This window comes from Coregonus clupeaformis, unplaced genomic scaffold (genome assembly GCF_020615455.1).
Source record: "Coregonus clupeaformis isolate EN_2021a unplaced genomic scaffold, ASM2061545v1 scaf3837, whole genome shotgun sequence".
NCBI classification, from domain to species: domain Eukaryota; kingdom Metazoa; phylum Chordata; class Actinopteri; order Salmoniformes; family Salmonidae; genus Coregonus; species Coregonus clupeaformis.
The window spans coordinates 22,501-37,725 of record NW_025537291.1 but is presented as its reverse complement, the minus strand read 5'-3'; the positions used below and the strand labels follow the sequence as shown (position 1 = coordinate 37,725).

Here is a 15,225-nt window from a genome sequence, read left to right as displayed (position 1 = left end):
CACTGCATCGCAGTGCTTGAGGCGTCACTACAGACCCGGGTTCGATCCCAGGCTGTGTCACAGCCGGCCGTGACGGGAGACCCATGAGGGCAACGAACAATTGGCCCAGCGTCGTCCGGGGTTAGGGAGGGTTTTGGCCGGCCGGGATTTCGCTTGTCCCATCGCGCTCTAGCGACTCCTTGTGGCGGGCCGGGCGCCTGCAAGCTGGCTTCGGTCGCCAGCTGGACGGTGTTTCCTCTGACACATTGGTGCGTCTGGCTTCCGGGTTAAGCGAGCAGTGTGTCAAGAAGCAGTGCGGCTTGGCAGGGTCGCCCCTCTCCTGAAATTGGGGAGAAAAAGGGGTAAAAGTACCAACAAATAATAATTTTAAAAAAATCGAGGTGATGGTCGTGGTGTGTGCATATGTATTCACCCCATTTGCTATGAAGCCCCTAAATAAGATCTGGTGCAACCAATTACCTTCAGAAGTCACATAATTAGTTAAATAAATTCCAATCTAAGTGTCACATGATCTCAGTATATATACACCTGTTCTGAAAGGCCCCAGAGTCTGCAACACCACTAAGCAAGGGGCACCACCAAGCAAGCGGCACCATGAAGACCAAGGAGCTCTCCAAACAGGTCAGGGACAAAGTTGTGGAGAAGTACAGATCAGGGTTGGGTTATAAAAAAATATCAGAAACTTTGATCAAGTTATTTCTTGTTTGTTTCACACAAAAAAAATATTTTGCATCTTCAAAGTGGTAGGCATGTTGTGTAAATCAAATGATACAAACCCCCCCAAAATCCATTTTAATTCCAGGTTGTAAGGCAACAAAATAGGAAAAATGGCAAGGGGGGGTGAATACTTTCGCAAGCCACTATATGGTGAGCAATATATTTGGAACATCAAATCGCAGTACATATAGAATCGCAATACATATAGAGTCGTGAGAATCGCAATACACATCGTATTGGCAACTAAGTATGGTGATAATATGGTATTGTGAGGTCCCTTGGCGATTCCCAGCCCTAATTATTATTGTTGTTGTTGTTGTTGTAGATGTGCTTGGCCTGCTGGAGGGCAGCAGCAGCAGAAGACAGTGAAACTACGGTGAAGAGGAGTAGCAGCTCACCCTCTCATGGCCTGCCAGTCTGTCTCCATCATCAACATGGACGAGCAGGCTCTGCTGGGGCTCAACCCAAACGCGGACGCCTGCTACAGGCAGAAGGTAGGTCTCATTACACTGTGTGTGCGCAGTTCATTCATGTGCTCCTAGATGACAACTCCTTTCGGATCCTAAACGCATTGGTTCCTGGAAATGATTCTTAGACCCATTTTTTTTTTTTTACCTTTATTTAACTAGGCAAGTCAGTTAAGAACAAATTCTTATTTACAATGACGGCCTACACCGGCCAAACCCGGACGACGCTGGGCCAATTGTGCGCCGCCCTATGGGACTCCCAATCACGGTCGGGTTGTGATACAGCCTGGAATCGAACCAGGGGGTCTGTAGTGACGCCTCAAGCACTGAGATGCAGTGCCTTAGACCGCTGCTCCACTCGGTCTGTAGTGACGCCTCTAGCACTGAGATGCAGTGCCTTAGATCGCTGCACCACTCGGCAGCCCATGTAGACTTGATCCAAACGCATTGGCTCCTGGAAATGATTCTCAGACCCATGTAGACTTGATCCTAAACGCATTGGCTCCTGGAAATGATTCTCAGACCCATGCGGACTTGATCCTAAACGCTTTGGCTCCAGGAAATGATTCTCAGACCCATGCGGACTTGATCCTAAACGCATTGGCTCCTGGAAATGATTCTCAGACCCATGCGGACTTGATCCTAAACGCATTGGCTCCTGGAAATGATTCTCAGACCCATGCGGACTTGATCCTAAACGCATTGGCTCCTGGAAATGATTCTCAGACCCATGTGGACTTGATCCTAAACGCATTGGCTCCTGGAAATGATTCTCAGACCCATGTGGACTTGATCCTAAACGCATTGGCTCCTGGAAATGATTCTCAGACCCATGCGGACTTGATCCTAAACGCATTGGCTCCTGGAAATGATTCAGAGCCATAGACTTGAAAGTAATCATCCTCGTTTAGTCAGATCAGAAAGGTTCTTCTTGCTCTGTCTGAACCGGTGCTCTGTCACGCCACGCTCCATCCATAGTATATGACAAGTTCTCTCTCCACATTTTAAGTTGTTGTAACTTGTGCTGTTTACAGAGACCAGTACCCCTCAGGACATCAGGGCGTGGGTTAGAGCGGTTCACTACGGACCTAGATCTCTATATACACGGTAATACAACAGCAATAGCTGTGGAACACAAGGCTTCCCACCAGGGATCACCATGACTGCTGTTCTGCTGTGGAACACAAGGCTTCCAACCAGGGATCACCACGACTGCTGTTCTGCTGTGGAACACAAGGCTTCCAACCAGGGATCACCACGACTGCTGTTCTGCTGTGGAACACAAGGCTTCCAACCAGGGATCACCACGACTGCTGTTCTGCTGTGGAACACAAGGCTTCCAACCAGGGATCACCACGACTGCTGTTCTGCTGTGGAACACAAGGCTTCCAACCAGGGATCACCACAACTGCTGTTCTGCTGTGGAACACAAGGCTTCCAACCAGGGATCACCACGACTGCTGTTCTGCTGTGGAACACAAGGCTTCCAACCAGGGATCACCACGACTGCTGTTCTGCTGTGGAACACAAGGCTTCCCACCAGGGATCACCACGACTGCTGTTCTGCTGTGGAACACAAGGCTTCCCACCAGGGATCACCACGACTGCTGTTCTGCTGTGGAACACAAGGCTTCCCACCAGGGATCACCACGACTGCTGTTCTGCTGTGGAACACAAGGCTTCCAACCAGGGATCACCACGACTGCTGTTCTGCTGTGGAACACAAGGCTTCCAACCAGGGATCACCACGACTGCTGTTCTGCTGTGGAACACAAGGCTTCCAACCAGGGATCACCACGACTGCTGTTCTGCTGTGGAACACAAGGCTTCCAACCAGGGATCACCACGACTGCTGTTCTGCTGTGGAACACAAGGCTTCCAACCAGGGATCACCACGACTGCTGTTCTGCTGTGGAACACAAGGCTTCCCACCAGGGATCACCACGACTGCTGTTCTGCTGTGGAACACAAGGCTTCCCACCAGGGGATCACCACGACTGCTGTTCTGCTGTGGAACACAAGGCTTCCAACCAGGGATCACCACGACTGCTGTTCTGCTGTGGAACACAAGGCTTCCAACCAGGGATCACCACGACTGCTGTTCTGCTGTGGAACACAAGGCTTCCAACCAGGGATCACCACGACTGCTGTTCTGCTGTGGAACACAAGGCTTCCAACCAGGGATCACCACGACTGCTGTTCTGCTGTGGAACACAAGGCTTCCAACCAGGGATCACCACGACTGCTGTGGAACACAAGGCTTCCAACCAGGGATCACCACGACTGCTGTTCTGCTGTGGAACACAAGGCTTCCCACCAGGGATCACCACGACTGCTGTTCTGCTGTCTTTTTTGGGATGCTTTTTCAGATGTAGACCTGCACTTCAGAAATACTTGTCTAGATAAAACAAATATATATATTTATGTTCCCAAATAAATACCCACACCAACTCTGTGTCCTTGAGGCAGACAGCCTGCCAACATAGTCACTGTCCGCTGTCAGCAGGGGGGGTTGTGTGGGTGGCTGCAGAATGTGGTAGATATGTGTCAGATTCAGAAGCTCTCTCTCTCTCTCTCTCTCCCTCTCCTCAGGCGATGGTGTATTTTGAGCAGTTGAAGGAGTCCCAGGATGCCTGGGAGGTGTGTGCAGAGGCCCTGGCTAAAGGCATTTACAGGTGAGACTGTAACCTGGTAGGTTGAGTGTTCCATCACTGGTCGCACAGATTCCAACCTGTTCTCTCTTTGTTGGTCTCTCTCTGGACTCTGTTCTCCCTGTTGGTCTCTCTCTGGTCTCTCTTGGTCTCCCTGTTGGTCTCTCTCTGGTCTCTCTTGGTCTCCCTGTTGGTCTCTCTCTGGACTCTGTTCTACTGCTTGGTCCCCTGGTTGGTCTCCCCGTTGGTCTCTATCTGGACTCTGGTATCCCTGTTGGTCTCTCTCTCTGGCCTCCCTGTTGGATGAATTGTACTAACTTTATTTATCCCTCTCTCAGTGACGACCATGTGAAGTTCTTCTGTTTCCAAGTCCTGGAGCACCAGATCAAGTACAGGTGAGAGGGGAGGGGAGGGGCAGTACCTCTGCCAGCTGTCATCCTGCCTCTGGTCTGGTAGATAATGGATCAGGAAGGACGTGATGATAGGTTGACTGTTCCTCCAATCCCATTGGCTCCAGATGACAGATAATGCTGTAACTTTGCTCATGCCTTTCTTACTGAAATCTGAATGAAACCATGTATATCTGTCTCTCAGCAGGATTCCTCTATGAATGAGTCTGAGACCATGTATATCTGTCTCTCAGCAGGATTCCTCTATGAATGAGTCTGAGACCATGTATATCTGTCTCTCAGCAGGATTCCTCTATGAATGAGTCTGAAACCATGTATATCTGTCTCTCAGCAGGATTCCTCTATGAATGAGTCTGAGACCATGTATATCTGTCTGTCTCTCAGCAGGATTCCTCTATGAATGAGTCTGAGACCATGTATATCTGTCTCTCAGCAGGATTCCTCTATGAATGAGTCTGAGACCATGTATATCTGTCTGTCTCTCAGCAGGATTCCTCTATGAATGAGTCTGAGACCATGTATATCTGTCTCTCAGCAGGATTCCTCTATGAATGAGTCTGAGACCATGTATATCTGTCTGTCTCTCAGCAGGATTCCTCTATGAATGAGTCTGAGACCATGTATATCTGTCTCTCAGCAGGATTCCTCTATGAATGAGTCTGAGACCATGTATATCTGTCTCTCAGCAGGATTCCTCTATGAATGAGTCTGAAACCATGTATATCTGTCTGTCTCTCAGCAGGATTCCTCTATGAATGAGTCTGAGACCATGTATATCTGTCTGTCTCTCAGCAGGATTCCTCTATGAATGAGTCTGAGACCATGTATATCTGTCTGTCTCTCAGCAGGATTCCTCTATGAATGAGTCTGAGACCATGTATATCTGTCTCTCAGCAGGATTCCTCTATGAATGAGTCTGAGACCATGTATATCTGTCTCTCAGCAGGATTTCTCTATGAATGAGTCTGAGACCATGTATATCTGTCTTCTCAGCAGGATTCCTCTATGAATGAGTCTGAGACCATGTATATCTGTCTCTCAGCAGGATTCCTCTATGAATGAGTCTGAGACCATGTATATCTGTCTCTCAGCAGGATTCCTCTATGAATGAGTCTGAAACCATGTATATCTGTCTCTCAGCAGGATTCCTCTATGAATGAGTCTGAGACCATGTATATCTGTCTCTCAGCAGGACTCCTCTATGAATGAGTCTGAGACCATGTATATCTGTCTCTCAGCAGGATTCCTCTATGAATGAGTCTGAAAGTGACATTGTGTTTGTTCTGTGTTCTGTCCCAGACATGGAGGTCTCAGTGCTGCCCAGCAACAGCTGATAAGAGAAACCCTGATGAAATGGCTGCAGTGTCAGGTGGGGCTCTGCTTCTCTGCCTGGAACTTAGTCAACTCGTCACATCAACATATCACATTTCATCACCACCACCCCACAATGTATTACTTGCGCTTTCGTTGGTTACACATTTTTATTCACTCATGAAGTTGGCTCTCTTCCACACCTGAATTCCTGAATTAAAAAATTGTAATAGAAAATAATTGTAATTTAATTAATTTCAATAAACTGTCCTCCTCTTCCTCCTTCCTCTTCCCCTCCTTTTTCCTTCCTTCTTCCTCCTCCTCCTCTTCCTCCTCCTTCCTCCTCCTCGCCTTCTACTTCCCCTCCTCCTTCCTCTTCTTCCTTCTCCTCCTTCCTCTTCTTCCTTCCTCCTCCTCCTTCCTTCTCCTTCCTTCTCCTTCCTCTTCTTCCTTCCTCCTCCTCCTTCCTCTTCCCCCCCTCCTTCCTCTTCCTCCTTTCTCCCTCCTCCTCGCCGCCTCCTCCTCCTTCCCCTTCTTCCTTCCTCCTCGCCTCCTTCCTCCTCCTCCTTCCCCTCCTCCTTCTTCCTTCCCCCGCCTCCTTCCTCTTCTTCTCTCCAGTTAATGAACTCTCAGCCAGAGAAGCCGTTCATCCGTAACAAGGCAGCCCAGGTGTTTGCTCTGACCTTCGTGATGGAGTTCCTGACCCACTGGCCCAAGTTCTTCTATGATATCCTGTCTCTAGTGGGTCTGAACCCACACGGGGTAGACGTCTACCTCAGAACACTGATGGCTATCGACGCTGAGGTGGTGGACAGAGATATCCTGCACTCACCTGAGGTAAGGGGACAGAGATATCCTGCACTCACCTGAGGTAAGGGGACAGAGATATCCTGCACTCACCTGAGGTAAGGGGACAGAGATATCCTGCACTCACCTGAGGTAAGGGGACAGAGATATCCTGCACTCACCTGAGGTAAGGGGACAGAGATATCCTGCACTCACCTGAGGTAAGGGGACAGAGATATCCTGCACTCACCTGAGGTAAGGGGACAGAGATATCCTGCACTCACCTGAGGTAAGGGGACAGAGATATCCTGCTCTCACCTGAGGTAAGGGGACAGAGATATCCTGCACTCACCTGAGGTAAGGGGACAGAGATATCCTGCACTCACCTGAGGTAAGGGGACAGAGATATCCTGCACTCACCTGAGGTAAGGGGACAGAGATATCCTGCACTCACCTGAGGTAAGGGGACAGAGATATCCTGCACTCACCTGAGGTAAGGGGACAGAGATATCCTGCACTCACCTGAGGTAAGGGGACAGAGATATCCTGCACTCACCTGAGGTAAGGGGACAGAGATATCCTGCACTCACCTGAGGTAAGGGGACAGAGATATCCTGCACTCACCTGAGGTAAGGGGGACAGAGATATCCTGCACTCACCTGAGGTAAGGGGACAGAGCTATCCTGCACTCACCTGAGGTAAGGGGACACTGAGGTGGTGGATAGAGATATACTTACCCCCCCCATTGAGGGAGCAGGTCATCCCCAGCGTCTAACTCCCCCTCCTCTCTGTCCCTTCTCCTCTCTCTCCCTCCTCTCTGTCCCTCTCCTCTCTGTCCCCCTCCTCCTCCTCTCTGTCCCCCCTCCTCCCCTCTGTCCCCCTCTAGGAGGTGCGTAGGAACACCTTAATAAAGGATGGAATGAGGGAGCAGGTCATCCCCAGCCTGGTTGAGTCCTGGTACCAGATCCTCGGGGCTTATCAGCAGTCTCACCCTGAGATCACCTGTCAGTGTCTGGAGGTGGTAGGGGCATACGTCTCCTGGATAGACCTCAACCTCATCGCCAACGACAGGTACGTCTGTCTGTCTGTCTGTGGTCAGTCTGTCTGTCTGTCTGTGGTCTGTCAGTGTCTGGAGGTGGTAGGGGCATACGTCTCCGGATAGACTCATCCCCAGTCTGTCTGTCTGTCTGTGGTCAGTCTGTCTGTCTGTCTGTGGTCAGTCAGTGTCTGTTTCTTATCGTCAGTCTGTCTGTGGTCAGTCTGTCTGTCTGTGGTCAGTCTGTCTGTCTGTGGTCAGTCTGTCTGTCTGTGGTCAGTCTGTCTGTCTGTCTGTGGTCAGTCTGACTGTCTGTCTGTGGTCAGTCTGTCTGTCTGTTCAGTCTGTCTGTCTGTGGTCAGTCTGTCTGTCTGTCTGTGGTCAGTCTGTCTGTCTGTCTGTGGTCAGTCTGTCTGTCTGTCTGTGGTCAGTCTGTCTGTCTGTCTGTGGTCAGTCTGTCTGTCTGTCTGTGGTCAGTCTGTCTGTCTGTCTGTGGTCAGTCTGTCTGTCTGTCTGTGGTCAGTCTGTCTGTCTGTCTGTGGTCAGTCTGTCTGTCTGTCTGTGGTCAGTCTGTCTGTCTGTCTGTGGTCAGTCAGTCTGTCTGTGGTCTGTCTGTCTGTGGTCTGTCAGTGTCTGGAGGTGGTAGGGGCATACGTCTCCTGGATAGACCTCAACCTCACCACCAAACAACAGGTACGTCTATTAGACTCACTGGGCTTGTACCTGGATCGATCTGCTTTTCACAAGGCGGTGTTAGCCCGCTGGGCTAAAGCCTAGGCATTAGCTTGGGAAGGAAATGCAAGTTTTCAGATCTCAGGCAAGAGCATGGTTCACCAAACCAACTACGTTAGACATTCAGCAGTGGGGCTGGGGAGGTTGTTTAGTCTGAGGACTGTGACGTTACTGACCTGTTCCTGTCCCTCCAGGTTTGTGAACCAGAGACTAGTTGAGATAACTGGTCCCAGATAACTGGTCCCAGATCACTAGTTGAGATAACTGGTCCCAGATCACTAGTTGAGATAACTGGTCCCAGATCACTAGTTGAGATAACTGTTCCTAGATCACTAGTTGTCTGAAATGTCAGTCAGTGACCAGTGTGTCTAGTTGGGATGTTATTTACCACATGCGCCGAATACAACAGGTGCAGACATTACAGTGAAATGCTTACTGACAGCCCTTCACCAACAGTGCATTTATTTTTTTATAAAAAAGTAAAATAAAACAACAACAAAGTGTTGAGAAAAAAAGAGCAGAAGTAAAATAAAATAACAGTAGGGAGGCTATATATACAGGGGGGTACCGGTGCAGAGTCAATGTGCGGGGGCACCGGCTAGTTGAGGTAGTTGAGGTAATATGTACATGTGGGTAGAGTTAAAGTGACTATGCATAAATAATTAACAGAGTAGCAGCAGCGTAAAAAGATGGGGTGGGGGGGCAGTGCAAATAGTCCGGGTAGCCATGATTAGCTGTTCAGGAGTCTTATGGCTTGGGGGTAGAAGCTGTTCAGGAGTCTTATGGCTTGGGGGTAGAAGCTGTTCAGGAGTCTTATGGCTTGGGGGTAGAAGCTGTTCAGGAGTCTTATGGCTTGGGGGTAGAAGCTGTTCAGGAGTCTTATGGCTTGGGGGTAGAAGCTGTTCAGGAGCCTTATGGCTTGGGGGTAGAAGCTGTTCAGGAGTCTTATGGCTTGGGGGTAGGCTTTCATCTTATGGCTTGGGGGTAGAAGCTGTTCAGGAGTCTTATGGCTTGGGGTTAGAAGCTGTTGAGAAGCCTTTTGGACCTTTACAGTGACATGCTTGCTTTCAAACCTTTCCCAACGATGTTGAGTTACAAAAATACAATGGGAACTAACACAAGGAATGAAATACACAAGAATGGAGCTATATACAGGAAGTACCAGATCAATGTGGAGCTATATACAGGAAGTACCAGATCAATGTGGAGCTATATACAGGAAGTACCAGATCAATGTGGAGCTATATACAGGAAGTACCAGATCAATGTGGAGCTATAAACAGGGAGTACCAGTACCAGATCAATGTGGAGCTATATACAGGAAGTACCAGTACCAGATCAATGTGGAGCTATATACAGGAAGTACCAGTACCAGATCAATGTGCAGAGGTATGAGGTAGATATGTACATGAAGGCAGGGGTAAAGTGACTAGGCATCAGGATAGATAATAATAAGGTATTTGAGGTAGATATGTACATGAAGGCAGGGTAAAGTGACTAGGCATCAGGATAGATAATAATAAGGTATTTGAGGTAGATATGGACATGAAGGCAGGGTAAAGTGACTAGGCATCAGGATAGATAATAATAAGGTATTGGAGGTAGATATGTACATGAAGGCAGGGTAAAGTGACTAGGCATCAGGATAGATAATAATAAGGTATTTGAGGTAGATATGTACATGAAGGCAGGGTAAAGTGACTAGGCATCAGGATAGATAATAATAAGGTATTTGAGGTAGATATGTACATGAAGGCAGGGTAAAGTGACTAGGCATCAGGATAGATAATAATAAGGTATTTGAGGTAGATATGGACATGAAGGCAGGGTAAAGTGACTAGGCATCAGGATAGATAATAATAAGGTATTTGAGGTAGATATGGACATGAAGGCAGGGTAAAGTGACTAGGCATCAGGATAGATAATAATAAGGTATTTGAGGTAGATATGTACATGAAGGCAGGGTAAAGTGACTAGGCATCAGGATAGATAATAATAAGGTATTTGAGGTAGATATGTACATGAAGGCAGGGTAAAGTGACTAGGCATCAGGATAGATCATAATAAGGTATTTGAGGTAGATATGGACATGAAGGCAGGGTAAAGTGACTAGGCATCAGGATAGATAATAATAAGGTATTTGAGGTAGATATGTACATGAAGGCAGGGTAAAGTGACTAGGCATCAGGATAGATAATAATAAGGTATTTGAGGTAGATATGTACATGAAGGCAGGGTAAAGTGACTAGGCATCAGGATAGATAATAATAAGGTATTTGAGGTAGATATGTACATGAAGGCAGGGTAAAGTGACTAGGCATCAGGATAGATAATAATAAGGTATTTGAGGTAGATATGGACATGAAGGCAGGGTAAAGTGACTAGGCATCAGGATAGATAATAATAAGGTATTTGAGGTAGATATGTACATGAAGGCAGGGTAAAGTGACTAGGCATCAGGATAGATAATAATAAGGTATTTGAGGTAGATATGTACATGAAGGCAGGGTAAAGTGACTAGGCATCAGGATAGATAATAAGGTATTTGAGGTAGATACAGTGGGGAGAACAAGTATTTGATACACTGTCGATTTTGCAGGTTTTCCTACTTACAAAGCATGTAGAGGTCTGTAATTATTATCATAGGTACACTTCAACGGTGAGAGACGGAATCTAAAACAAAAATCCAGAAAATCACATTGTATGATTTTAAAGTAATTAATTTGCATTTTATTGCATGACATAAGTATTTGATACATCAGAAAAGCAGAACTTAATATTTGGTACAGAAACCTTTGTTTGCAATTATAGAGATCATACGTTTCATGTAGGTCTTGACCAGGTTTGCACACACTGCAGCAGGGATTTTGGCCCACTCCTCCATACAGAACTTCTCCAGATCTTTCAGGTTTCGGGGGCTGTCGCTGGGCAATACGGACTTTCAGCTCCCTCCAAATATTTTCTATTGGGTTCAGGTCTGGAGACTGGCTAGGCCACTCCAGGACCTTGAGATGCTTCTTACGGAGCCACTCCTTAGTTGCCCTGGCTGTGTGTTTCGGGTCGTTGTCATGCTGGAAGACCCAGCCACGACCCATCTTCAATGCTCTTACTGAGAGAAGGAGGTTGTTGGCCAAGATCTCACGATACATGGCCCCATCCATCCTCCCCTCAATACGGTGCAGTCGTCCTGTCCCCTTTGCAGAAAAGCATCCCCAAAGAATGATGTTTCCACCTCCATGCTTCACAGTTGGGATGGTGTTCTTAGGGTTGTACTCATCCTTCTTCTTCCTCCAAACACGGTGAGTGGAGTTTAGACCAAAAAGCTCTATTTTTGTCTCATCAGACCACATGACCTCCTCCCATTCCTCCTCTGGATCATCCAGATGGTCATTGGCAAACTTCAGACGGGCCTGGACATGCGCTGGCTTGAGCAGGGGGACCTTGCGTGCGCTGCAGGATTTTAATCCATGACGGCGTAGTGTGTTACTAATGGTTTTCTTTGAGACTGTGGTCCCAGCTCTCTTCAGGTCATTGACCAGGTCCTGCCGTGTAGTTCTGGGCTGATCCCTCACCTTCCTCATGATCATTGATGCCCCACGAGGTGAGATCTTGCATGGAGCCCCAGATCGAGGGTGATTGACCGTCATCTTGAACTTCTTCCGTTTTCTAATAATTGCGCCAACAGTTGTTGCCTTCTCACCAAGCTGCTTGCCTATTGTCCCGTAGCCCATCCCAGCCTTGTGCAGGTCTACAATTTTATCCCTGATGTCCTTACACAGCTCTCTGGTCTTGGCCATTGTGGAGAGGTTGGAGTCTGTTTGATTGAGTGTGTGGACAGGTGTCTTTTATACAGGTAACGAGTTCAAACAGGTGCAGTTAATACAGGTAATGAGTGGAGAACAGGAGGGCTTCTTAAAGAAAAACTAACAGGTCTGTGAGAGCCGGAATTCTTACTGGTTGGTAGGTGATCAAATACTTATGTCATGCAATAAAATGCAAATTAATTACTTAAAAATCATACAATGTGATTTTCTGTATTTTTGTTTTAGATTCCGTCTCTCACAGTTTAAGTGTACCTATGATAAAAATTACAGACCTCTACATGCTTTGTAAGTAGGAAAACCTGCAAAATCGGCAGTGTATCAAATACTTGTTCTCCCCACTGTATGTACATGAAGGCAGGGTAAAGTGACTAGGCATCAGGATAGATAATAATAAGGTATTTGAGGTAGATATGTACATGAAGGCAGGGTAAAGTGACTAGGCACCAGGATAGATAATAATAAGGTATTTGAGGTAGATATGTACATGAAGGCAGGGTAAAGTGACTAGGCGTCAGGATAGATAATAATAAGGTATTTGAGGTAGATATGGACATGAAGGCAGGGTAAAGTGACTAGGCGTCAGGATAGATAATAATAAGGTATTTGAGGTAGATATGTACATGAAGGCAGGGTAAAGTGACTAGGCATCAGGATAGATAATAATAAGGTATTTGAGGTAGATATGGACATGAAGGCAGGGTAAAGTGACTAGGCATCAGGATAGATAATAATAAGGTATTTGAGGTAGATATGTACATGAAGGCAGGGTAAAGTGACTAGGCATCAGGATAGATAATAATAAGGTATTTGAGGTAGATATGTACATGAAGGCAGGGTAAAGTGACTAGGCATCAGGATAGATAATAATAAGGTATTTGAGGTAGATATGTACATGAAGGCAGGGTAAAGTGACTAGGCATCAGGATAGATAATAATAAGGTATTAGAGGTAGATATGTACATGAAGGCAGGGTAAAGTGACTAGGCATCAGGATAGATAATAATAAGGTATTTGAGGTAGATATGTACATGAAGGCAGGGTAAAGTGACTAGGCATCAGGATAGATAATAATAAGGTATTTGAGGTAGATATGTACATGAAGGCAGGGTAAAGTGACTAGGCATCAGGATAGATAATAATAAGGTATTTGAGGTAGATATGTACATGAAGGCAGGGTAAAGTGACTAGGCATCAGGATAGATAATAATAAGGTATTTGAGGTAGATATGTACATGAAGGCAGGGTAAAGTGACTAGGCATCAGGATAGATAATAATAAGGTATTTGAGGTAGATATGTACATGAAGGCAGGGTAAAGTGACTAGGCATCAGGATAGATAATAATAAGGTATTTGAGGTAGATATGTACATGAAGGCAGGGTAAAGTGACTAGGCATCAGGATAGATAATAATAAGGTATTTGAGGTAGATATGTACATGAAGGCAGGGTAAAGTGACTAGGCATCAGGATAGATAATAATAAGGTATTTGAGGTAGATATGTACATGAAGGCAGGGTAAAGTGACTAGGCATCAGGATAGATAATAATAAGGTATTTGAGGTAGATATGTACATGAAGGCAGGGTAAAGTGACTAGGCATCAGGATAGATAATAATAAGGTATTTGAGGTAGATATGTACATGAAGGCAGGGTAAAGTGACTAGGCATCAGGATAGATAATAATAAGGTATTTGAGGTAGATATGTACATGAAGGCAGGGTAAAGTGACTAGGCATCAGGATAGATAATAATAAGGTATTTGAGGTAGATATGTACATGAAGGCAGGGTAAAGTGACTAGGCATCAGGATAGATAATAATAAGGTATTTGAGGTAGATATGTACATGAAGGCAGGGTAAAGTGACTAGGCATCAGGATAGATAATAATAAGGTATTTGAGGTAGATATGTACATGAAGGCAGGGTAAAGTGACTAGGCATCAGGATAGATAATAATAAGGTATTTGAGGTAGATATGTACATGAAGGCAGGGTAAAGTGACTAGGCATCAGGATAGATAATAATAAGGTATATGAGGTAGATATGGACATGAAGGCAGGGTAAAGTGACTAGGCATCAGGATAGATAATAATAAGGTATTTGAGGTAGATATGTACATGAAGGCAGGGTAAAGTGACTAGGCATCAGGATAGATAATATTACTAGGGTCCGGAGTTTTACCTGGTTACAGTGCATTCAGAAAGTATTCAGACCCCTTCCCTTTTTCCATATTTTGTTACGTTACAGCCTTATTCTAAAATGGATTAAATACATGTTTTTCCACATCAATCTACACACAATACCCCATAATGACAAAGCGAAAATAGGTTTGTAGAAACTTTTGCTAGTGTGTGTGTGTGTGTGTGTGTAAAAAAACGATACCTTGATTTACATAAGTATTCAGACCCTTTGCTATGAGACTCGAAATTGAGCTCAGGTGCATCCTGTTTCCATTGATCATCTTTGAGATGTTTCTACAACTTCATTGGAGTCCACCTGTGGTAAATTCAATTGATTTGGAAAGGCACACACCTGTCTATATAAGGTCCCACCGTTGACAGTGCATGTCAGAGCAAAAACCAAGCCATGAGGTCAAAGGAATTGTCTGTAGAGCTCCGAGACAGGATTGTGTCGAGGCACAGATCTGGTGAAGGGTACCAAAACATTTCTTCAGCATTGAAGGTCCCAAAGAACACAGTGGCCTTCATCATTCTTAAATGGAAGAAGTTTGGAACCACCAAGACTCTTCCTAGAGCTGGCCGTCCGGCCAAACTGAGCAATCGGGGGAGAAGGGCCTTGGTCTGGGAGGTGACCAAGAACCCGACGGTCACTCTGACAGAACTCCAGAGTTCCTCTGTGGAGATGGGAGAACCTTCCAGAAGGACAACCATCTCTGCGGCTCTCCACCAATCAGGCCTTTATGGTAGAGTGGCCAGACGGAAGCCACTCCTCAGTAAAAGGCACGTGACAGCCCGCTTGGAGTTAGCCAAGAGAAACAAGATTCTCAGGTCTGATGAAACCAATATTGAACTCTATAGCTGTGCAGTGATGCTCCCCATCCATCCTGACAGAGCTTGAGAGGATCTGCAGAGAAGAATGGGAGAAACTCCCCAAATACAGGTGTGCCAAGCTTGTAGCGTCATACCCAAGAAGACTCGATTCTGTAATCGTTGCCAAAGGTGCTTCAGCAAAGTACTGAGTAAAGGGTCTGAATACCTAATGTGATATCTGTTATTTATTTTTATACATTTGCTAAAATGTCTAAACGGTTTTTACTTTGTCGATATGGGGT

The 15,225-nt window shown here is 46.1% G+C and overlaps 1 protein-coding gene across 2 annotated transcripts in view; it reads left to right on the top strand.

Moving 5' to 3' along the window:
* Positions 1 to 1,046: 1,046 nt before the first annotated feature.
* The window catches only part of LOC121556863 (exportin-T), a 36,645-nt gene continuing 22,466 nt past the window's right edge, over positions 1,047 to 15,225 (top strand). For both annotated transcript variants that reach the window (XM_045220438.1, XM_045220439.1), the window contains exons 1-6: positions 1,047 to 1,211; positions 3,777 to 3,859; positions 4,174 to 4,230; positions 5,545 to 5,614; positions 6,175 to 6,393; positions 7,229 to 7,413. In XM_045220438.1, coding sequence (XP_045076373.1) covers positions 1,122 to 1,211; positions 3,777 to 3,859; positions 4,174 to 4,230; positions 5,545 to 5,614; positions 6,175 to 6,393; positions 7,229 to 7,413 — 704 coding nt within the window. In that variant the 5' untranslated portion in view covers positions 1,047 to 1,121. The remainder of the gene's footprint in view (positions 1,212 to 3,776; positions 3,860 to 4,173; positions 4,231 to 5,544; positions 5,615 to 6,174; positions 6,394 to 7,228; positions 7,414 to 15,225) is intronic.